The following is a 24,702-nucleotide window of genomic DNA, read 5'->3' on the forward strand; positions in this document are numbered from 1 at the left end:
AGCGTTTTGTGCTTCCAACCGGTGGAAAGAACGTCCGTGCGAGCCGAGCAGGCCAATAGCCCAGAAAACTCTGAAGGCGGGCGCGAACAAGTGAGCCGTAGCCAGGCCCCGAAGTAGCCGAGTGTAAATAAAGTGTAAATAACTGGAGCCCACCCCCTATCCCCCACACACACACACACACACACACAGATACTCACATGGGAGGTTGGGGGTAATGGTTTTGGGACACGGTTTCCCGTGTCGGTGTCGTTGTTTATATTTGGTGATTGGAGCCCCCCTCCCGCCCTCGCAGGTGTGATATTCCCCGACTTATGTCGCGCTCTCTCCTTGCTGTAATAAAAAAGGAAACTGCATTTCCCATTTTGCATCTATCAATGTCGCGACTCAGGTCCGATGAGTGGGATTGATACTCGTGTCGTTGAATACTTAGCGATGTGATGCAATATGCGGCCACTCATGTTCCCTCGGCCAGAGCGTTCAGCCAACGGAGCAACAGAAACCAATAAAGTTTGCCATACCCGGAGCAACCCACGTCGCACGTCCCGTCCGGACACTCGATCCCAAGCAATAAGAGCAAGAAAAGTTGGCCGGGCCAGTGAGAACCCTTAAAATTGCAGCGCGCAAAATTTTAATTGGAAAAAAAACTTGTTTAATTGAAGTTTAATAAACAAAGAACAGAGGGAGGGGGTCGCTCGAAGGGTAGGGTAGGCGAAACGCAAATCCTGCCAAGTCCCAGGCCCCGGGTCGGAAAAACTTGTTCCCACAGTTTCGTTCTAATTTTCAATTAAATGAAAACGTAAACGAAAACAAAGAACGTCGGGAAATAAAGAAAAACGAAAATTGTGTCAAGTGCATTGACCACAGCAGGATAGAAGCCCCAGGGTCCTGTCCATTGTTCTGGTACAGCTTCCACCTGAGGACATGCGACGGTTTGGGGAGGGGTGGAATTGTTGTATTGCTGGTAGAGTGCCTCAGGCTTTTCGCCTGTACTTTGTTTTGAATTTCTGTATCTGCGAGCAATTAAAATATGCATAAAATGCAAATGAGAGACTCCCACCCCCGCTCCCGCTCCAGCTCCCACTCCACCGCACCACAGGACCGACCCCACCAATCAGCCAAATCCCGCTTCGACCGCATTACCACCCCCTTCCGTGCAGTGACCATCCTACATATTGTTTTTTATTAGATACTCGCAGAGAGTCGAAACGCCAGCCGAAATACAAATGAAAAGTGAAAGAAATTGTTCAAATTGCAAACTGTGAGATAATCCGACAAAAAATATCCGAAACACATACAAAAATATACACCACGGATAGAACTCAGTGCCTCTGGGAAGCTGCTGACGGGTAAGTACTCCAGCGCCACTCCGCACAGCCATTCGCACCCATTCCGAGATCAATAAACGCACTCGGAGCGGAGATGCCCGTACAATGTTCTTAGTAATTAGTTCTGTGCTGGCCCCTCGAAATGAGGCCGGTTATGGTTCCCATTCCGCAACCCGTCGCTCTCTGCAAATATTTTACCCAAATCGACTCGTAGCCCATGCGGCGTATGCGTAATATCAAGATAATTGAATGGGCCATGACAAACAACAAATACGAAAATACGTAAATGGAAATGAAAATGAAAATGGTTCATATTTTCCCCTCTCCAATCTCGCTCCTTTTTCTCTCTTTTGTGTGTATCACCCGCCATTAACCGCATTCTGACTTGTCCGGGCACATCCTTTCGATGCTTTTCATGTTGAAAATGGCCAATAAAAATGTTTACGACACACGCAAGCACCGCGGACCAGGTAAATACAGGGAGAATGTTTCAAGAAGCGTTGATTACTTATTAAAAAATTATACATATACTCGCTTACCCAGTACGGGTACACACGCACAGTTTTTATTTTTTACGATTCGCTTAGTTCATTTCCATGAAGAGTTTTATGTCTGATGATTCTGGAAAATGCCCGAGTGTTGCCTAAAAGCGTACATATGAATATGCATATGTCAGAGGGAAGCCCTGAATATACCCGCACTACGGGGAGCACTACAAGGCGTTCTCAGCCCTAATGTGGGGCGTGGCGTGTCCTAATTAGTAGCCCGACCATGAAGTTGATGAGGGTAAATTGGCAAATAATTAATCGGGAGTTGATCAGGAATGGAATTAATCAGGACTCGCACTAGACTACACAGAATATGAGTTCAAGGCGAGCAACCCGAGCAACGAGTGCACACGACTTCCATTTGCTGCGTAACATAACTGCAATTTGTCAGAATTATGATGTGCTGAAGTGAAATGAAACGGAAGAAGTCATTTTTAAATGTTCCGTTTTGAAAAGACTTTCGCTCTAGCAGCATGTTCTGACACACTCTACATCTATCATTGCTTTCTCTGTGCCCCGCAATAAATCTGAGAAATTGTGTATATTTATAGCACCCATCTAGATGCACTGTGCCGCTCTAGTCCCATTTCAAAGGTTCTTAAATGTTATATTCATTAAAACCGCAACATTGTAGAAACGCCAAAAGAAACTAAAACTGGGTCAAAGCAGGGTAAGGCCGGAGCCACGTCTGGACTGAACTTGACCATAAGTCGGTTTTACTGCCCATAATATAAGTGCTGCGGCTGCTGGTTCTCCATGTACCCATTAATATATTAATTTGATTCTCACATCGGCATCGTTTATTGCACCCGTTTCGTTCTTTGTTCTGTGAACGGGCAGCGAATGATTTCCCAAATGCTAGTGTAAACACTCGAGGGAAATGAGTCTTGGGAAAACTTATTTCAAGTGGGTTTCCGTAGTGTGCCAAAGGTATGAAAAATGGAAGCTGAAAGGCAAAACAGATCCATAACAGCCAGTAAACATTTAAAGTACGTTAAAACGAATATACATATGTCTAAATAAAGCCGTAAATATTAATGTCTATTCGGATAATTTTTATGGGACACCTAAACTAAGTAAATTACGAAAAATTCAAACTAATTTAGTTTTAAATTGCCACAATTTAGTCATTTATTTACTTCAACCTTAGAGTTCCTACTGCTCTCACTTAAATTTCTTTGAGTATAAATAAAATAAGAAACAATTTAAATTGAGAGCGTAAGGAAAGCTGAGCAATGTTTTTATTTGAGTTAAATGAACTGCAACGACAAGGATTCAATCACCAAGAAACTCGACTTGAGTTTTTGTCCAACTCGGTTCAGCATCGATTACTTTGACAAATTGTAAATTTAAGTAAATGAATTCCTTAAATTCCATCTTATTGATGGATGCCCCCAAATGGGGAACAGCCTGGACTCTTCGGGAAGCTTTCCAATTTGCAAAGCTTAGCTACAGAGTGAAAACTGCCCAATAAATGTTGAAATGATTTTCAACTTTAAAGCATGAAAATTATAATGATTCCTCTGGTGACTCTCTAATTCGTTGTTTTTCGCTCAGTCTCGTTCAATTAGGTAAAGTGCGGTCTGTTTTTGACTCGCTAATTCGCTGCGAGGGGTGCTGGGTGCTGGGAGTTGGGAGTCGGGAGTTGGCCCACCCTGGCGTATGAGTAATGTGCGGGTGGAGTGCTTTCGTATCTGCCACACTTTAAATGCAAAGTGAGCGCTTAAAACTTTAGGCTGGGGTGCTGGGCGCACGCCCACCTGCCCTTATGCGGAGCTCTGGCAGGATAAGCGACGGTAAAGTGCTATAAATCAGCACTCAAACCACTTGATAGGGACATCAGAATGGGCCCTGCCTCTGTCTGGCCTGACTGAAGCGTTCTCCTCCACTCCACACAGACACACATGTACACATGATCCTCCTGTTTTTCCGACTCTTTTTACGCATTCTTCGCATTTTTCATAGCTCCCCTCCTCTTCCTCCCCCCAAACACAGAGAGAGAAAGATAGAAGTGCTGAAAATAGAATTTATTAACAAATGCTGACAGCCCCACTGTAAACACATTCGTAGATCCTCCGCTCCCCCTGCTGGACACGTGGGCGGGGCTGTGGAATGTTCACGTCACGCGCCTTCATTTCCACGCCGTTCTGGCCAACAGTGGGGCAGGGCTGTGAGCCTGTGAGTCTGTGGGGGGCGTTACAGATGTTCCAGAGTCCGCCCTGGCAGTGTTCTGATTTTCCGCTGGCAGAACGATGTCTCATTTTTTTCGCCCGCATCTGGTTAGCATAAAGCAATCGCGAATTAGCCATAATTTCTGCTGCTCTTCTCTGTTTGACATGTCTGTGTGCTATCTCTGCGGTTGTGTGTGTGATTGTGTTTATGCGCGTGTGTGTGTGTGTCTGCGTATGTGTATCAGATGTCTGCTCTTATCGCCATCAGAATAAAAGCCCATTAATGCGGCATTCGGAAGATTTTAAATATTTGCACACAATTTGGTTATTACCATTCGCCAGACGATGCGCTGCCCCCCAAACAGAACCCAACACCCCGCACTTTAGCGCCTGTGGAACGTACGTACCATATTCACATTCATACGAGTCTGTGAGTGTGAGTGTTCGCGTGAATGTGTTTGTTTGTTTGTTTGTTTGTGCCTCACTTTTAATTAAATGTGAAATAGGCTTGCCACCGGCTAACGTCTGCTGGGCACAGCTGGAAGCGGGTGCATGCAAACCAAACAAACAAAATTCCGAGCACGAACTTTGGATGCTCTTGGCTGTGACTGCGATTAGTTCTATATATTCCTCTGCCCTCTGTACTTGGTTTGTATTCGAATTGGGCTAGTTATATTGAATATAAGTTGAGGCTGTGTTTGTTAGTCAGGCAATTCAGCATGCATATGTGGACCGTAATATTATTCTCTGTGAATTTCGCTCATTTCAGCATGACTTGACCACGAGATTGGTCTTAATGTGTGACTTTCTGCTGGCTGTTTTTTCTTATTTGTCTTGTTTCTGCCACTTTGCTGGCCGTTATTCTTGTCATTATCCTATTCATCTTTTTGTACTCGTATTGTTGAGACACTTGCTCAGAGAGTCGGAGCGAATTATCTGGCCACCAATTGCTCCGTACAAAACATTTGGCATGGGAAGGATTCCTCGCAACACTTGGAAGTCGAGCACCAATCACCCAGATACTATCAATGGATGATGGAACAAGTAAAAACCGTACTCTGCCAAGCCAGGCATACATATAATATATGTACAGACATGTGAGTATGCTGAGACCTTTGAAAGAGACTGAGGGACAAGCTAGACTGCCCGGTAGAGCCTTACGTCTAATTAATATCCAAAGCAAAGCTCAACTGTCCATTCCTAATGATCAAAAGCAGACATCTGGGTCTCTCTAAAGTCTGCACCAAGGAAGCCCCTCCAGGGCAGAGAGAGTCATTCAGGCAGTGGCCGTTGGATGTGGCTTATTGACTCTGTCGGAACTTCTCTGTAAGCTTTCGTATATGCAGAGGAGCAACCATATTCGCCATACTGCCCACCGATGAAAATCTCAGGAAAGCGAAAGCATATGCGAGCGCATTTTCCGGGCCAAAGATGAGGGGACACTGGATTCTAGGGGCCCATTATGACACACATAAATGGAAATAATGAAAGGCCGCCTTTTCTGTTATTCTGCGGAGTCGAACGTCCATTCCATGCTCCGTGCCGGAGAAAGTATAAGTCTAAAGGGGAGACAGCTCGTAAATAAAACTGTTGCATGCCATTTTTGTAAGCGTATAGTGGGTTATGAGTCCTGCTGTTCGCGTGTCCTGTTCCCTGTACCACTTGTTTATGGCCGTTTAATGAATGTTGGCACTTGGCGTGAAACAGACACAGCTGCAGCCATGCCATGCCCCTCAATGCTGCATGCAACGACACGCACCCAAGCGAGCCCCACGAGCCTTGCGAGGGCCCTTCGGTAAAACCAATTTGCCGCAGTGCAGCACAGACCATCTAGACCGCAGCGGGGGAGCGCTGCAATTGCTATGCCCCGGGCCAGTGTCTGACTTTTGGGTCAACTTTTGTGCTATGCATGCAAATCTGCCCCCAGTTCCCGCCTCCATCCCACAACAAAGCATCTCGAGCAGAAGGATGAAAGCCACCAAGGAGGTAATCAACTTTTACCATGCTAAAAGTTGAGCTACAGCAACAGCCACTCCTGGCAAAGCTGGCTGAGCTGGCAAAGGTTGTACAGCACTCCCATTGGGTTTGCAGCGGAGTGAAGCAACCGATTGACGTGCACGGCATACTACGGGTGCCATGGGCATACCCATAACCCTACAGGGTACATATTTCGAATCTCCATCCACCCCCCAAGCCAGCTATCCATGGTGTTTAATATTTTATTGAGACAGAAAACAAGAACTACTCGCAGTCAGCCGACAACCTCTCCCGACTGACTCGACTAAATAAACAAACAGTTTAGGTGAAAATGAAAAGTGGAAACTATGTACGAGTATGCTACACATTTTCCTGGGCGCCAACAAAGTTTTCATGTTCCATTTGCTAATGAAAAAGCGCAAAATTCACTCAAAACGAGACATGGGTACACTGCACCACACGAGTGAGCTGGCAAGTGGTGCCAGCTTACCCAGCCATAATTGATAGACCTCAATGGAGTCACCTATACACCTATATGGGCTCTGTTCTTTCAGCTTATTTGCGACTTTAGAATGGCCGAAGGGAAGGAATTATTTTGCTTCTGGGAAATCAATTTCCAATTCGAATTTGCTCCCTCGCACCCTCTCGTTCTGGTCATAAGGGATTTTAATTGGAGCACACAGTCAAGTGCAGGAACCGAAATGATTTCTGATTCTGATCCCCATAGAACTCGTGAGTACTCGTGCACGCATCATTAGCTGGAAAGCTGCTTATCATAACTGCGGGTTGTACAGGTACGCGATGACAGCCTCCTCCACACAATTGTGGAGCCAATCGGATGCCAGCATCCAACACAAACACCCGCACTCTGATTCGCAGAGATTTGGGTTTCCTTATCGATTGGCAAATCGTATGCCATTGCACACATGCACATAGTAGACATTCATTCCAGTCCCTAATCAAATATTATTCAATCATATTCGGGAGTCTACCCACAGGACACCTACCATACCTCATACCTACCATACCACCTGCCACATCGTGCAAGTTTCCCATTATCCTCATTGTGTATTCCCTGAGCTTTGCACAAAAGCAAAGCCTGGGGAAGCAAATCCTTAAATAATTAAATACAAAATGCCAAATGCCGAGCGTTGAATGCAGACGAGGGCACTGACAATCCACTCTACATCCCTGATCGGGGGAATTCCTGCCGTAATAATGTGTAAATACTAGAATCGAAATTGTTGACCCAGTAAGAAGGCAACTTTTGTCGCTGTTCGCTGTTGGCGCTGGGGGGAACACTGCGAAGGGGGTGGGTGGTAAAAGAAAAGGGAGGCAAGCCAAATGTTAAATCTACAATAAGTTAGCAGACAGACGTAAAAAAGCGAATTCATTGACATGAAATTCGGGGAGCATTTTACGTGACAAAGCCATGAAATCGAATTTGTTAAGCGACCGGAAATGCGCTCCACTGTATGTCTGTCTGTGTGTCTGTGTGTGTGTGTGTAAGTATGTGTAAATACATATGAGGGTGTATGTTTGCTTAGAGAAAGGCTGAAGCCTTCTGCTCCTGCTGCTGTCTATATGTTTTTTGATTTATGCCGCATTTGCCTCAAGTTCTCCATGTTTTAGGCCAAGCTGCCTCCGCTCCGAATTTTAGCAAGGGCCCCGCGTATTCAGGCATGAATTTCGTGAGCTGCCTCTGGAAGCTTATTTGCTTTCCAGAGCAATGCAGAAGGGGGGAGGGAGAGGGTGAGGAAGAGGAAGAGACAGAAACAGAGGCAGAGCCAAAGACAAAGGCAGAGAATAGACGACAGGCGAGCACAAAAAGAAAGACACACTTGAAATTGTTTTTGCATTTCTTCAGCTTCTCGTCCTCCTCTCTCCTGTTGGCTATCTCTGTCTTTGTCTCTGCCTCCCTCCCCTCCCCTCCTCGCCCAACTCCTCCTCTTCATAACTAAAATGTAAAAGCTTAAGGGGGAGTGGCAGCAGCTGCTTTTGTGTGTTGGGAATGCGGCAACGACCTTCAGGTAAGCAGCACACAAAATTGTCAGAGAGAACATTACTGAAAATTAAAAGCATCGTGTGTCCCCACAGAGAGAGAGAGAGAGAGAGAGAGAGAGAGAGCGAGAGAGATGCAGGTAGGCGGAGCTAAGGACAGAAGCACAAAGCACAAAACTGGTTCAAGGGTCATGGACTCGATTGAAGGGGTACCGCACTCGCGCCCAGGAGCCCCGCCACTGAAGACTCTCAAAATGGACTATATCCAATGCAGTTGGAAGTGCTTCCTGGGTGCCTGTGTCCGAGAGTGGGAGGCTGGGAGTGGCACCCACGAGTGGTTCGTTCATAAATCAGAGCCCATGGCCCAGCCATGCCTTCTCCCAGCTTTAAGTGCCCGAGCACGTACCTGATTACAGGAAACAAAATCGAACGAAAGTTTGGGCCATGGTGGGCTATGGCTATGGCTATGGCTAAAACCTGATACGGCTCAATTTGCACGCACCCACACCCGCTCCGGCCGAGGCTGGGACTGGGACTGGGGCTGGACATCGGGGGCAGAGCTGGGGGGAATCAATTGTCCCGCACAGATTTAGGGGGTGAGAATGGGCGGGCGAACTTCCGGCAAATGGCGGCTCATTTTGTATTTATCAAGGGGGCAGGAGACGCAGCCACGTCTGGCCTGATGGCGGCATAAACTTTTATTTCAATGAGAGTCTTGAGCCATTCCATTCCATGCCAGCTGCGCCCAAAAAATAGGCATTCATTTCTTTTTGTTTGCCCTTTGTCGTAGGGGACCGGTCGAAGGGCATACGACATCCGGCATTTTCTGTGCCACAATAATACAGGCCACACTGGCATAAATTGCTCGATTATATTGCCTTTCAGTTGATCGGCACCTATGCTGATTAGGGGGGTCTCCGCGTGCTCTTCCAGTACCGCGTAAACAGGACAAGTTTTCGGCCGACTCTGAAAGTTTTGCGTGATCCACAAATGGACGAAATAATCGCCGAGTAACAGTTGCCACTGACAGGGACAGGGACTGGGACTGGCGGAGGGAGAGGGACTGTGTGGCCTTTGGAAATGAATTGCGACTGTTCTAATTTTGTGTCTGGCTGGCTGGATTGCTCCTGTTGTTGTTCCTACTCGTACTTGTGTTTGTGCTTCCCTTAAATATTTATTCGAAAAATGAGCAGCTAAGCGGAGCCCAACACACACAAACATAGGCACACACAGACACGCAGAGCCGCACACTTGCACCAGCCATCGCATACATTATTAATGCTCCCCATACGCTCCAGCTCCGGCTCCGGCACCGGCACCGGGTGCAGGTCCGACCCCCACTCGATCCGTGTGGTGTGCCTTCTGTTCCGTCTGCTCGAGGCCCCGAGAATTGGCTGAATCGCTCGATTTTGCTGCTTCTGCTGCCGTTCTGGCTTTTGCTGTGCCCTGGGCGCTGAGCGCTGGGCCTGCCTGCCTACGCCCTCCACCCACCTGGCTCCTGTCTGGCCCTGCTTCTGGGGCCCGACTGCGATTCTGTTTGGGTACCGCCTGTTGCGGCCTTCGGCCTATTATCATTTATTTAGTTATTTATTTACGTCGAGCGAGGCAGCAGCAATATTTTATTTTCATTTTAGTTTGCGGCGAATGGCAGCTCGCAGCCCGCAGCCCGCACCCCATCCGTCCATCCATCCATCCATCCGCCAGGATGTGAAATGGGAAATTGGAGTAATCGTGACTCCTTTGATTGGACTCTCAAAGGGAGTCAGGGCTATAGCCATTTGGCTATCTTAAAGTCACAAAGCGAAGCGAATTATTGTCTATCTATTGAGTTTTGCCAACAAATTATATTGCGAGCAACTGTTGGACTCGCCTTTTAACGACAGTTGAAACTATGATTTTAATTTTCTGGTTAAATTAAATTAAAATGTCTTTAAATGCATCTGAAAGTCGGACTCAGTCAGAGATTGACTCATTGTACGAGTATGGGGGAATATGGGGGAATAATCTGTACTTATTGAACAATTACTTTGGTAATAATTTGAAGAATAAACTGTAGAGAAATCTCGTCTGAAATGAAACAGCAATGGGAGAGAAAGGGCCAGAGTAAATGGGATTCCTAAGCAGCTAAGCTAAGCTTTGTGTGTGTTGTTCCTCTCTGCGAAAGACTTCAAAAGGGGAATTGTAATGATAATCACAAAGCCTCTCCATCCATGAGAATCCGAGGGCAGGCATTACAGCATCCTCCCGCTCGTATGCCCTGTGTTTGCTGCTTGTTTAGTATTAGGAAGCATACGGATGACCTATCCAATGCAACAAAAGTTGACCCACACCAAAAACCCCCCTTCCGTACTCCTCTAATGGCAGTCATTCGTCGTCCACATGGACTCTCGTATCCAGTGTCCAGTGTCCAGTGTCCAAGCACAGCCCACTGACAAGAGCTCACTGGTGGAGCAGACCCGAAGGCGGCCAGAAGGAATTGTGTTTGCATAGCGCCATTAATTTCCCACCTACGGCTCTGCTCCCTTGCTGCTCCCCATGCTTGGGGACATTTTGTGGGTTGACAGTTTTGACGAAACGTTCCCCCAATGTCGGAAATTGACTAATAATGGGGTTAATCGGCAATAACGATCATTCCCAGACAAGCTAAATTGTCAGCTAAACATGAATGCACAGCCCCCACCGCACCCCACCCCACTCGTACGTGTTTCCGATTAAAGAAGCTTTTGGGCATGAGCAGGTGCCAAAGTGAAGTATTTGCACGCGGAGCTGATGGGGCTCAAGTGTCCATTGTTGTTCTGTACAGGCAATCGTGTGTAGCAGGCAGAAGGAGAGCGGCGCCCACAGTGTCCTTGCTGTCCTTTTTGCCAAACGAAAAATCGCAGCTAGCCGCGAAGCTTTACCTCTCAGCTCTCACAGTTTACTCTGGCGGGGGAATTCAGGAAATACGAGTGTACTCGTATGTGGCTTTCACATTATAAACAACGTTTCGCCACGATGCATCGGGCTGCACGGGCTGGCAAGGCGCTAATCAAACTGGATTGGTTGAGGAAAAACTATGCAGCATGGACAGATACATATGTATGTTATGGGTGAGGGCGAAGGCCGGTGGAAAGTGACACTCACGGCACCTTTCAGCGTTTGGCTTTGGCTTTGGGTTGGATGTTGCCGGGTCGGGGATCAAGGGATGGCGCCTCAGCAGGGAATGGCATCCTGACCAAAGGAAACGCAGAGAGGACTACTCGCACGTCCTGTCCCCTGTCCGCAGCCGTTTTTCTAACGAGCAATTTAGCCGACTCATTGAAGCGGAATTAATTGCAATCGATTTTGCTTGGCGGGCAAGCAGAAAAGAGAGAAGAGACAAGAGACAGGCGACAAAAGGAGGCGGGGGGTCTTCATTAGGGCCGGGACCAGGACCAGGACCAGGGATGGGGAAAGGTATGCGATGTGCCCCAGTGGGCACTTTTATGTATGTTTGTCTTAAAGCAGAGTTTATCCACTTTAAACTGCTTTATCCGTGAAGTTTATTTTGATAAGTAATTTCCTTGGAACCCACGGGGCCACGGAATGTCTTCGACCATAATTTATCTCATGAATATCACGTATACATCACGTATTCTGTGGGGGACCTGTAGCTGGCCATGTATTCGCATGAAGCGGATGGGAAATGGAAGATGCCTGTGTGGAATGTGTCTGGCGTGGAATGCTGCTCGTACTCGTAGTCGTACGCTTGCCATTCCAAGCGATTGGACCAAATGTTTCAATCGAAAACCCAGTCAAATGTTAACACTTGCTGACTTGGCCAACTCGTGGGCGCCCACCCGTCGTCCCCCTTTCTTTCTTCTACGGATGCAGTGAAGGGTGCGAGTGTCTCCCTCTGTGTATCTCCCTCGCCTGATCGTAGGGCGGACGAAACTTTTCATGTCTCGTTCGGGTTGAAGCTTGATGGTTTTTTTTATTATGTTCGGGGTTATTCAAAAAGTTTCCCCCCCCCTCCGCAAAAGACCATAAATACAATTTTTGCTCTTTTGAATTTTTATTTGCAGCTGAATCGAAGGGATAAACTTTTGGCACGCAATGCCCACGTCGACCCGTCGGTCTCCAAGCGCAGAGTGCGGTTGCGGGGAGTGCGGTCGAGGAGACTAGAGATACAGATACAGATACATATACAGATACACATACAGATACGGGCACAGAGCTGAAGCTGAAGCTGAAGTCGAACATGTGCCAAGGCCTCGGGCCGCTTCGAATTGCTTCTGGTGAAACCGCGACGAGGGCGACGATGCTGCTTGATTTAAGCCAAGTTAAATAAACCGGCCAAGCAAACACCGACACGCACGCACACCCTCACGCACGCACGCACAGACACACACACGCATCTACATCTACATCTAGAATCACAATCACAATCAGAAGCAAAAACAAATAAGACTTTTGGACTACCACAAAAGAGAAATGGCTGCGCCCATCGATGAGAGTGTGCTGAACGCACTGAAGGGTGTGACCTCGAAACAGACCCGCCTGCCCAAGCCGCTGCTGATCAAGATCTATGTCGCCAGCCTGAAGCAGGAGTTCAACCAGGAGCGCCGCATGCTGCTGGAGCTGGTGGGGCCCGAGCTGCAGGGCCTCTACGATGACCGTCAAATCGAGGTGAGTCCTGCCTCCAGTATAATCTCTGGAATCTCTGACTCTCTGACTGACTGCCTCACACATTCCGCAGCTGGAGTTCGTGGACATGCACTTTGGCACTGGGGCCCTGGAGATCAACCAACTGGAGCGGGATCCCTATATGCTACAGGACTATCTCCACGAGATCGACACCTGTCATGCCCACACGAAGAGCGTCTTCTTCCTGGCCCTCATCGGCGACGGGCTCGGACGCCTGACGCTGCCCACGCATCTGGACGAGGACATCTATGCCGCGGTGTTGGCCGACCGTCAGACAACGCCCGAACAGGAGGCTCTTCTAGCCCGGTGGTATGAGATGGACTCCTCCAAGGCACAGCGTCAGCTGAAGCAGGACTACCGGTGAGTGAATTGAACTGCGCCTTGGGAACAGCCAAAACAGCCCATCCCCATCTGCCCAACCCCTTCAGGGTACTACCCATGGACGCCTGGCTCAGCGAGTCCCAGCAGATGCAGAGGATGCTAGAGCAGGCCCTGCACGGTTTTGTCCAAGGACCTGGGGCATCAGCGCGATCCGCAGACTTCCTGAAACGGGTCCAGCTGCTGAGGCGCACGCAGATCGAGCGCGAAGTGGAGCAGGCAATGGGTGAGCACTGCAGAACCTTCTCTATTTCTTCACCTGGCACAGTCCATCCATTCTCGCAGCGCTCTCCAGCGAGAAGATCTTGGCCGTGTTTCGGGAACGGGCAGCACAGAGCAGCAAGAGGGATGTGGAGGCCAATGACCGGCTGCGCAAGATCAAGGACGAGCTCACGATGAACCTCTCCACGGACAATCACACCACCCTAGTGTAAGTGTCAGGGTGAGGGTAGGTCTGTCTCATTATGGTTATTGTTATTGTTATTCTCATGCAACAGGGTGCCGGGCAGTGCCTCATGCGAAATGATCGACCCGGACAATGAGGACCACGAGTCCTATCTCAGCAAGTTTAAGAACAAAGTCACCGACAAGCTGCGGCTGCTAATCGAGGCGCACATTACCAATGATCCCGATGTAATCAAGGGGAGGAAAAAGACTGTTCAGGTAAGTCTCCACTGACGTGGAGTTGCTGGAAGGAGCAGCTAGCTGCTAATTGCGCCACGACAGACGAGCTAAAACGATTTGTCCTCCAGTTAAATTACATTTATACTTCACAGCATTCTTCCTCCTCCTGCACTCCACCTCCATCGTTTTTCGCACGCTTATTTAATCAACAAAAATTATACCTGTAGGGGGCTCTCCGCTCGCGCGTCGCTCTGTCCCTACCCTGTCGGCCGGTGCGGCGGCGACTCAGAAGTGGCGGGAAAAGACAAAATTAATTGACAATCATTCCACAAAGGTAAAACAATTGGCTCCAAAGGATTATTTTTGAGCTGTAATAATTTATAAACGTGCTGCAACCCACCCCTATCCCCATATCCCCATTCACTGAGAGGACCCGCATCAGATAACTACAAAATCGTTTACCCCTGAAAGCTCCATTCGACTGTCGTCCAGTCACCAGTCAGTCGGTCATTCAGTTAGCTGCCCGAACTACTTAGGCCAAGGCTTACAAATTATAACATATTTAAGTACACGGAGGACGTGTGAGTCGTTCTGGGACACGACTCTCTATACCCGTACTCAGTCAGTAAATACAGCTTATGATTTTGTAGATTTGGAAAAAAATAAAATTACGTACAACTATTACATCTACATATACAATGTCTATTCACATCTAACATGTAGATTGTACGTGTTCATTTTACATCTCCTCCGCTGGGGTCCCCCTGAACCGGCAGGTGTGCGAGCGGAAGGAAAATGGTTGCGTTGTCGTTTCGGGGGGGGGGCAGGGGAAGCAACTGAAAATTAATTTCGTCATTCTGGCTATAATTATGATCCGATCTGATTCAGATTCGGCAGTCTGGTAGATATGGGCATTCTCTACTATACTGCGTTTTTAGTTTTATCGTATCTTTAAAATTGTGGCTGCCACAGATTTTCGTCCTTTGTGGGGGCGGAAGGGGGCGGGGCAAAATTTTGAAATATACTTGTAGCAGTGTGATATCACATGAGTCTGGAAACCAAATTTGGTTGCCCTAGCTCTTATAGTCTCTGAGATCCAGGCGTCAAACAAGACGGACAGACGGACAGACGGTCAGACGGACAGACGGACAGACAGACATGGCTCTATCGACTCGGCTATTGATGCTGATCAAGAATATATATACTTTATGGGGCCGGAAAATTTTCCTTCTCTACGTTACACACATCCACATTTACCACAAATCTAATATACCCCTTAACTCTTTTTTGAGTACGGGTATAAAAAATACGGATATGGATTTCGCTTAGCACTTTGAGAATAATATCTTGCCAGGAATAGAAAATGTTCTCGGTGGCTTGCTAAAATATAAATACCCGGCTTATTCCGATTCAGCACCACTGCAAAAAAAAAGCCAGAGTAGATTTTATTGTGGGCTTAATAAAGTTTACCCCGCTTTTTTCTGGTTTCTCTAGAAAACGTTTAAAAACCGAAAACAAAATAATTTCGTTAAACAATCCAGGATTTTTTTTGGACCAACACATGAGGGAACCAGGGTCAATATTGGAGGACGGACTGTGCGAAATAGATACTGACCTTTTATTTTCATTTATTTCCCATCCTTGGCACACATCCTGAATCCTGTTAAATCAAGTAAATTGAGGAGCTCAATGAATGCACCAAAGTGGTTTCCAGTTCAGTTGCAGGGGGCGCCTGCTCTGAGGATCTCAACAAATTTCATATCAAACCTTGTTAAAGATACCCTCTACATCCGCTTCTCATCCGCTCCACATCCGCGCCGCACCGCTCCAACATCAGGAAAATCTATCTGAAAATATGTCGAATTGCAATTTGGCATTTGGAGCAAAAATTCAATTCCATTGCACGTGGGTAAGCATCCTGCGAGTGAGTGTCTGGAGTGCTTGCACGAAGGTGGGCAGGGACAAGTGGCTGGGAATGTTTGCTTTGCATATGACAGTTGTCGAAATTGAGTTTGAAAGAGATTTCCTGCAATGAAAACCCATTGGCATTGCAATCGAGCTGCCCGAATGGCAGAGAGCAGAAGAAACAGTTTGGCTCAAGGTTCAAGGACTCGGCTCCGCTTGGATCGCTTTCCGTTGCAGTTGCGGTTGTTTGCGTTGCATTTCATTGCATAAGACGCGTCCTGCCTGGCCCACTCTCCCGTCTCCCGTCTCCCGTCTGCCGGATGGCTTTTGTTGAAAGCATTTAACATTTTAGCTCGGTCGCATCCGAAGGACGACGCGTAACCTGAACTGGTCTGGGCCATTAGCGGACATGGCCTGGCCGGAGGGCCATCGCCTGCCCCTTCGCACCAGCTCTCCTGACATATTAACACACTTACACTTGGTCACAGTGTTGCCACGCCCAGGTCGTCCCCCTGTTTGCACTTAACGGTGCAGCAACATGAACTGCACTCAGTCTCGGTCCTGCGGCCCCCCAGCCCCCCCACCACCAGTGCCACTCCAGCCCTGGCTTGGATAAGAGTGTGGCAAAGGCATATCCTGCGTCCCCACCACTCTGACAAAATGTTGTGGCATTTGTAGCCGCAACCAAGAAATATGCAAAGTGTGCCCTGCCCCTGCCCCTGCCCCTGCCACCCTTCCATCCTCATGCACGGGTGCACCTGCGGCTGCGGCTGCTGCACCACATTGTGTGAGCAACTCTCGTGTGGCAAAGGCAAAGGCAAAGGCAAGGCAGAGGCGACCTTTGGCACTCGAATGAAATTAAATTAAAGCAAGTCAAATGCCAACTAATTAAGCAGCAACTGTGGCTGTGGAAGCCTGAGAGCGCCAGCGAGTAGTGGGCGCGGGGCAGCGAGGGTTTTTCTGACGGCGCCTGGCAATATTGATTTAGTAGCCCAACCCTCGAGAAATGCATTACGCAGAAGCTGTCAAACGAGATTTGCGAAGCAGAAGCTGCTTACAATCAAGACGGTGGCTGGAGGGGCTGGAGGGGCTGGAGGGCTAGAGGGGGCTTCAGCTGGAGAGTAGGACTGAGCCGGAGTCTGATCCTGGCAAGGACACGTTGACTACTTGTTAGTGGCAAACATGCCACGGCCAGACAAGGTCCTCACCTTCCTCCCGCCACTCCACTATGCTCCAGTTCCTTTCCTCTCCTTTCCACTCAGCAGGTGACACAGAGGTGCAGGTAAACAAAGTTGCGGGGCAAGCACGCTGAATGCCACTCACATTCAGACTTATAAAGATGACGACGATGATGTGGTGACGTGGTCTGGTCCCGGGCCAAACGGAAGCGGATGATACCCTGACATATACATATACATGTACATATGTAGACGAAACGTGTGTGCCTCGGGGGGAAGTAATGAACGAGCTGTATGGAGGGAGGAGGGGGTCGGTCACAGACAGCATCTGGCCTGAGATGAATTGGACTGGTGGACGGAAGGATGTGAGTGAAGTGTTGAGTGGGGATGTGTGTGTGTCTGTATGTCTGTATGTGGCCTGCAAATCCAATTACTGACAGACCAATGCCGGCACCGGCTGAAGAGCTTAAAAATAAATATCTATGCAAATTATTTGCATGTGTGCATGTGTGTGGACGCACAACGCGTTTCGCATGTAATCCGAAATAATTACAATCTGTCAAAGGGCTGTGAACGCTACGAGCCGAGTATCAGCCTCGTTTGTCGAGCTGGAACTCGGTCCTTCGATCTATTCAATTAAGAGCCAGGCAGAGTCCTGGGCATGGCCCAATGGTGGGAAACTGATACTTATCCGGCTGAAACGCACTGTTCGAACTGTACGAGTACCTGAACTCTTCCTCTCTTTGGTTGCAGGAAATCTTTCACGAGCACGCCACTCACCTGCGCATCCTGCGGGATCACGTGGAGAGCGCGGCCCTCATTGAGTCGCGAGTGCCGCCGCAGCTGCGGCAGAATCTGATGGCGAACTTCAGGAACGGAAGCCGGCACGCGCCGTACTTCATTTGCGGCTCGGATGGCAGCGGCAAGAGCGCCCTCATCAGCACCCTGTACGGGCAGGTGGGCAGCTGGTTCGTCTCGACGCGGGTCCACCGCGTGATCCGCTTCGCCAAGGCCACGCCGCGCTCCGCCTACAACCTGGAGCTGCTGCGCGTGATCTGTCAGCAGATCTCGATTATCTTCAACATCCCGGAGGGCTACCTGCCCAAGGACGCCTCCTTCGACCCGCTGTACATCAGCACCTGGTTCCAGAACCTGCTGCGCCGCGTCGAGGACATGAGCAACGACGTCCTCTTCCTGTTCATCGACGACTTGCACCTGCTGAACCCCCTGGACTGCGACATCGTGACCGCCCTCTCCTGGCTACCCACCTCCCTGCCCTGGAACGTACAGATCATCTGCAGCTCCACCACCCCCGTCGAGCAGCTCAAGTTCACGCCCATGCAGCGGGACCGCTTCAAGTCGGCGGAGTACCAGTTCGACCTCAACCTGGGCGAGTACGCCACGCAGCTGCAGCGACCCCCGCAGTGCGTGCCCGAAGTCAGCTTCGTGCTCTACGTGGAGCAGCAGTTCGACGGCCTGGAGCGGCACTACGGCCGGCAGGCGGTGGGCAGCCTGGCCGCCTACATCACCTGCTCCGAGTACGGGCTGAGTGAGACGGAGCTGCTGGAGCTGCTCATGCCCACCGACGATCCCGAGTCGCTGATCGACACCAGAAGCGGACACTTCAGCTTCGCCACCTTCAAGAAGATCCACAGGGAAATGGGTGAGTAGTGGGACCATCTCGTAGTGCGGAAGGGCATCTGTCTATGTCCCTTTGTGGTTTCGTGGTTTCGTGGTTTCTTGCAGACAAACTCCTGCTGCTGCACGACAAGATCATGTCCGGCAAGGTGCTTATACAGTGGCGCCACAACTACTGCGCCGTGGTGGCCAAGAGGCGGTACATGGGCTGGCAGAGGACGCGCAACCTGCACATGGAGCTGGCGAACCTCTTCTTCCCGCAGGACGAGGACGAGAGCACGCTCGAAAACGAGTCCACGCAGAGTGAGACCAAGTCCGTGATCAGCCTCAGGGACAGTCTCAGGGAGCGGGATCTGCCGCACAAGGACAGGGAGCGCGAGAAGGACAACGTCTCCGCTGGTCGCAAGTCCTCGTCCACCCACCACAACGACGACACCTCCACCTTCTACAACCCCATCGCCGCCGACGTGAGCTACAGCATGCGGCACGTGGAGGAGAGCTGGCACCACCTGATGCGCTCCGACGACACGACTCGCTTCAAGCAAATCGCAGTCTGCAACTTTGATTTCCTGCTGGCGGCGGTAAGCTCGTGGCTCAGTTTCCACCACTCCCCAATTATGTAGTTCTGGGGAAACGAAACGGTCCCCCTTCGCAATCTCCGACCAGAAATGCAATCAACTCTGTTCTGCTGGCCCCGCAACTGCAGGGAGCTCTGCCTAATTGCCTGCCTAATGTGGCAGTCAAACTGTCAATTCTCACTTGAGTACGAGGCATGTACGCATGGGTGTAGTTTCATGTTCCAAATATGGCCAGAAAACGGAACAGAGTCCATTTGTTCGCCCAGCCTGGGACAGGCGTAAAGAAGGCAATGGAGGAGCATCGTTCCACACGAACTTGCGAGAGATATGATACATATTCGTATTTTTAATTAGCGTTGGAGTGGCTTTAAATGGGTTGCTCTATTTGTATTTGCATAGCTGAAAGTGTGCTCCACTAAAGGCCAACAGGGATAATCCCATTTAAACGGGTAATTTATTAAATTTGTCTCCTCCGAGAGCTAGTTCCAAGCGACCATGCGACCATTTGGGACATGCTGAAAATGTATAATCAAATGGTTAAATCCCGTACAGCTGTCAGCTCTCCGCCGTTCCCGTTTGTACGTTTTATGTGCGCCAGAATCAGAATCAGAATCAGAGGCAGAGGCAGAGGCAGAGGGAAGAGCCCGGGCAGAGGCAGGAAAAGTTTGCCTCTCTTTTTTGTTTTTCTCGGATTTTATTTCGTTTCGGCTTATTCATTTATGCAGCCACTCATTTATTCAGTCAGACAAACTCATTATTCGGATCTGCAAGGCACTGCATCCAAATTGCGCAACTCTCCGTGCGTGCGTGTGTGTGTGTGTTTGTGTGTGTGTGTGTGTGGGAGAGAATCGAATTAAAGTATTTTGCTGAAAGTGTTTTTGCCATCCAATCCCTCCTCTGCCATGATGAGTTTCGACCGTTCCTTGTTGAGAGCAAATGAGTGCAAAACAAAAGTTGCAAATAAAAAGCGAAACAAATTTGCCGTAATTAACGAGAACCGATAACAGTCTCGGCAGCACCGAACCCATCGATACTTGCAACACAAACTCACACACAATTCCGATACACTCTCTGGTACAGGTATCTTTTATTTAACTCTACACAAAAGAAGGGAAAGAAGAACGAGAAGTAGAGGGCGGCATAGTTGATGGCTTTTACAAGCAAACTCCACCCCCACCCCACCCCAAACAGTTGCCATAAAATGCTTTGCATTCTCTACTCTATTTCCGTACTGTTTACACTTTACATTGCTGAACATTGCGGTGCCTGCCCATGGCCACAGTAAGCGTACCCCAAGATAGTGAAAAAATGGAGGAAAAGCGAGCGAGAAAAAGTAACTGGCGTCAAACAACGCAGACATTTAATTAAATCAACTCTTTTCCTTGTTGTGAGCTGCATTCGAGAACAGATAGTGGCATAAACTTTAGGTAATTGGCGCTTTAGTTGTCCCACTTTGAAAGGATTCAAAGGGACGTCAGAGATGAAGAGATTTAATCAGATTCCTGCCCCTTTGTTATTGCCTTTGAAGATTGATTAGTCGCCGCCAGTGTCTTCTTTGCTAAAGCCAATTAAAACTGTCGCCAAAGCTCTGAGGGGAACATTTATTTAAAGTAAATTGAAGCAAAATCAATGCCTGAATCGAGCGAATATTTACATGTATATTAATTCCGGATTAAATTAATTAAATTACTCCGCCTTCCCCCCGCTCTTCATCCAGGTACAAACGGTCTCGATCAGCTATTTGCGCTGCCTGATCGAGCACGTGCGCTGCTATATCCTCGATAGGGACATCGAGCTGATCTACTACACGATACGCAAGTCCAGCGACGTGCTGACCCGCGACCCCATGCAGCTGGGGTCCCAGCTGATCTCCTGGCTGCGTCCGATCAGCGAGCACGACGACGACGACAACTCGCTGCTGAGCATGACGGTACGGTCGGCCACCGCCTGGTGCGACGGATACGCTGTGCCGCTGCTGGTGCCCCTCACGGGATGGCTGCCAGCACCGCTGCCCTCGCAGATTCGCACCATGACGGTGTCGGGCACGGGCGTCATCCGAGCCGTCTGCCTGGCGCCCTCGAAGCAGCACCTCATCCTGGCCACCAGCTCGGGCGAGGTGCAGCAGTGGCACATCATGAGCAACTCGCTGGAGCACATCTTCAAGGGTGAGTCGGGCCGAGTCCTGTTCCGCGTAATGTCCTGCCATTAGGCGAGCTAATCATGCGACTCCATTTGCGATAACGCCCCCCCAGGACACACTGCGGCAGTCACGTGCCTGCTGGTGGCCCCGACAACCGAACCGGAGCTGCTACTCACCGGCTCCGAGGACACCAGCGTGCTGGTCTGGCACGTCTCGCAGCGCGACCGTCGGGCGCACATAAAGTGAGTGCTCTCCCTCTCCCTCCTACTCCTCCTGCTGCTGCTCCTCCTACTCCTCCTACTCCTCCTACTCCACCACTACCCCCCAACCCTCTGGGTAATTTGTAAATCTCTGCAGGCACAATTTATCCATCTGCCATCCGCCTCTCTCTCTCTCTCTCTCCCTCTTGCCCGCCTTTTCGTTTCAGCGCCCACACCGCCCCCATAACGGGCGTGGCAGCCGGGGTCAATAATACGCTGATCATCAGCAGCAGCGAGGATGCGACAATCGCCATCACAGACCTGGCCAGCGGCAAACTGGTGAGCAAACAAACACACACAGAAATATTGTACAATGCTGTGGGCAGGACATGGCACGATGTCCGTTGAACAGTGAGTAGCAGTGGTTGTAGGTGGCATGCCACTCTGTGGACAACTGGATTAGTTAATTAAATTACTAAAGCCGTGAAGGCATCGTTGAAAGAAAGGGCATCGAGTCAGTGAGATGCAATGAGTGTTGGCTGCAATTGTTCCCCCTCGAAGCCTGCCCATCTGAATGTTTCTATTGGAGCAATTCCTGTTACACAACTCTGCTCATATCCTCACAAAGGGAGGTGTAGTATCCAGCAACTTGATTTAAATTCCTGCATTTTTAAATTTGTTAGACCCAGAAGCGGGATTGAATTAATATATTTGATACTCGTGCATTAAAATATGCCTTAGGAACGATATGTACGCATGCCTGTTGAAATCGTCGGCCCTTAAGCAGGCAGCACAAGCAACCAGGCACTCCTGAACACCTGCTCTCGATATATACTGGTGAAATATTATAGATTCAGATAAGGAAGAACAGACGCCAAGGTGGCAGTTTTACTTTGAGTTGAAGCGAAATGCAAATGGGGACGATACGAGGAGCGCAGCTTCCTTTTGCTGTTTATAGTACATTTTACTGGCCTTTGGTTGGAATGCTAATGGAAAACGGAAAATGGCCATACCGAAGCTAATTGCGAAACCGCACCGCACCGCAAACCAAATCAAACAGACCAAATGCATTTGCATAATTTCTGTGTACGCGGAACAGGAATTGAAATACGCGAAATGTGACCTCTCACCCCCGGCCAGTGACGCTTCCCCATGCCACAGAGGAGGCAAGGTCACACCTAAGGCGAGGCAGGGAGAGTGGGGGCTTCTGTGGGGTCGGATTCTGGACGACATGTGTGCACTGCTTGTTGAACATGAGTTTGAGCGGCAGCCTCGCCACGCACTTGCGGCTGTTCCGCGTCCCGACCGGCAAATGAAGCGTAGCGTAAGCCTTCCGGGGGTCGAGTGTTCTACGGCGCAGCCCCCACATCATCAGTCATACTAAGTTGATATTTCAGAGGCGAGAGGCAGACATTAAACTGTGATTACACACAATGCCCCATGTTTGCATACCAAGTGCGGGGATGGGATGGGATGGGATGTGTGTTACGTCCTTGTTCTCCTTCTCGTCCTCGTTTCGGTGTTTCGGTGTTCAGGCGTCCTGTTGACACACATATGTACGTACTCGTAGAAATTGGATTTATTGCCACTTCGTTGGCCCCGGGCATCGCATCTTTTAAAGTCAATTTCGCTGACTTGGCTCCCGCACAGTCACGTAATTGGCCATCAGTTGGTGAGGGTGTAGGTGGAGGAGGCAGTGGGTCTAGTACTCACCCACACATGCACAAGCATGCAATTACGGGCGCTTATTGAATTAATTAAAATATTACGTATACGCAGCGTCATGCTGACACTTCCTTTCATGTCGCCGCAGTTTTTAAAGTTTGGGTTAATTTATAAAACTTTTGGCATTCTCTGCGGTTCGCCTGTGTACGGGCACGCTTGCTACCTGCCCTTCCGCCTTGCCCCACAGAACCCCATCGCGTGCCAGGTGATAATTAACTTAATGCATACAAAATGTGACACAAGGACACAAACACTGGCAGAACGGAACAAGAAAAAGAACAAGAACAGAAAGGATATGTGGCATGTGTCACGCACAGACTTCTCAGTCAACTTCTCCTGCCCCTGATTAATATTTAAAGAGTGTTCGCTTAGTAGACCATTGAAGCAAATTGCAATGCACTGCCCACGGCTTCGGCTTTGCATGACCTTATTTAATTTATTATGTGTTTTTTTCCAGAAACACCGCATCAGCCACCACCGCGGACCGGTGAGCGGGATCCTGGTGGCCGGAGCGTGCGATGTCCTGATCTCGGGCAGTCACGACCGAACCATCTGCGTGTGGAACCTCGAGAACTTTGCGCTGCTGAACACCATGCAAATGATGAGTCCCGTCCTGCGCATCGACATCTCATGGAACTCGGTAAGTGACTTTATTATAAATAAATATTTCCCCATTCCTGTCCTGTCCTGTCCGGTCCTTTTCCGGTGGCCACAAATCTCTTTCAATGTTTGATCGACAAGTCCTTCGCCGCAATGTAACTGAATGGAATGGAAGAATATCCTAATGGATAAATGACTATTCAGTTCGCGGGTAATAAGGAATGGATTCGCGAGGCCTTGCCGAAAACTCGTTCTAGTGTGGGCACGGGACTGTTTTTAAGTTAAATGGAAATACTCTTACGAGGAATAAAGTTGATAAGTTCTCCCCCATAAGGATTCTCCGCTTGCTGAGCTCTGTGCTCTTCCCAAGCTGAAATAAAAATAACACGAGGGGGAGCCAGCAGAAACGAGGAGCTTAAAGCACATTCCACTTGAGCGAAACTTTTCCAAGTGAAGCAGAAGCAGAAGCAAAAGCAATGGCGAAAAGCGCATCTTAAGCAGAGGGTGATGGAGGTTGGGCGATTGAGAGCGATGGGGAGTGGCAATAGAAATGGAGAAAAAATATCATTTCCGGTTTGCTTCGAACTGGAATTCGTGTGTGCGACTCATCTCTGTGGCTCTGCGAGCGTGTGGGGGAGTCCATGTCCATGTGCACAGTTTAAAGCCAAGCTAAATGGATGTGAGATTCGCTTGGGAACGGCAGATAAAGCGGAGCGACTCTGGGCGGTTGCTGTGGGGAGCTTTAGCGTGGGGAGCTGCTGGGGAACAGACAACACAGGATTCTAATAAGCGACTTCGGCTTGGGGACGCATTACGCGCCAAATCCTTTGTTGTCAATCAGCTCGACAAAACCAGACCAGAAGCTACCCTACCCTACCCTTCTCCTGGTGTGAGTGAGGGGTGAGGGTGAGGGTGAGGGTATGGCATGGAGTGCGTGTGCCTGCCTTCATCAATAAGTATTGCATACTTAGCGGCAATTTGGCACGCAGAACAAAACAACATCGAGATACTGGGTCGATACTGGGGCGAAATGGGGGCGGGCGACACTG

The 24,702-nt window shown here is 49.2% G+C and overlaps 1 protein-coding gene across 8 annotated transcripts in view; it reads left to right on the forward strand.

Moving 5' to 3' along the window:
* Positions 1-24,702, forward strand: part of LOC111078619 — a 34,207-nt gene continuing 9,505 nt past the window's right edge. For 4 of the 8 annotated variants that reach the window (XR_005968087.1, XR_005968088.1, XM_041594276.1 and 1 more), the window contains exons 1-13: positions 1-134; positions 1,187-1,346; positions 12,066-12,669; positions 12,740-13,047; positions 13,116-13,291; positions 13,351-13,495; positions 13,563-13,728; positions 17,526-18,435; positions 18,519-18,991; positions 20,706-21,153; positions 21,241-21,370; positions 21,556-21,667; positions 23,511-23,693. Coding sequence is in view for 6 of the 8 variants with exons in the window: in XM_041594276.1 (XP_041450210.1) it covers positions 12,475-12,669; positions 12,740-13,047; positions 13,116-13,291; positions 13,351-13,495; positions 13,563-13,728; positions 17,526-18,435; positions 18,519-18,991; positions 20,706-21,153; positions 21,241-21,370; positions 21,556-21,667; positions 23,511-23,693 (3,246 nt within the window). In the remaining 2 variants the exon portion in view is untranslated. Of the gene's footprint in view, positions 135-1,186; positions 1,347-12,065; positions 12,670-12,739; positions 13,048-13,115; positions 13,292-13,350; positions 13,496-13,562; positions 13,729-17,525; positions 18,436-18,518; positions 18,992-20,705; positions 21,154-21,240; positions 21,371-21,555; positions 21,668-23,510; positions 23,694-23,794; positions 23,906-24,702 lie in introns of those variants that run through there. The other 4 variants (XM_041594278.1, XM_041594275.1, XM_022373428.2 and 1 more) reach the window with 4 other exon arrangements.

This window comes from Drosophila obscura, unplaced genomic scaffold (genome assembly GCF_018151105.1).
Source record: "Drosophila obscura isolate BZ-5 IFL unplaced genomic scaffold, ASM1815110v1 contig_25, whole genome shotgun sequence".
Taxonomy (NCBI): domain Eukaryota; kingdom Metazoa; phylum Arthropoda; class Insecta; order Diptera; family Drosophilidae; genus Drosophila; species Drosophila obscura.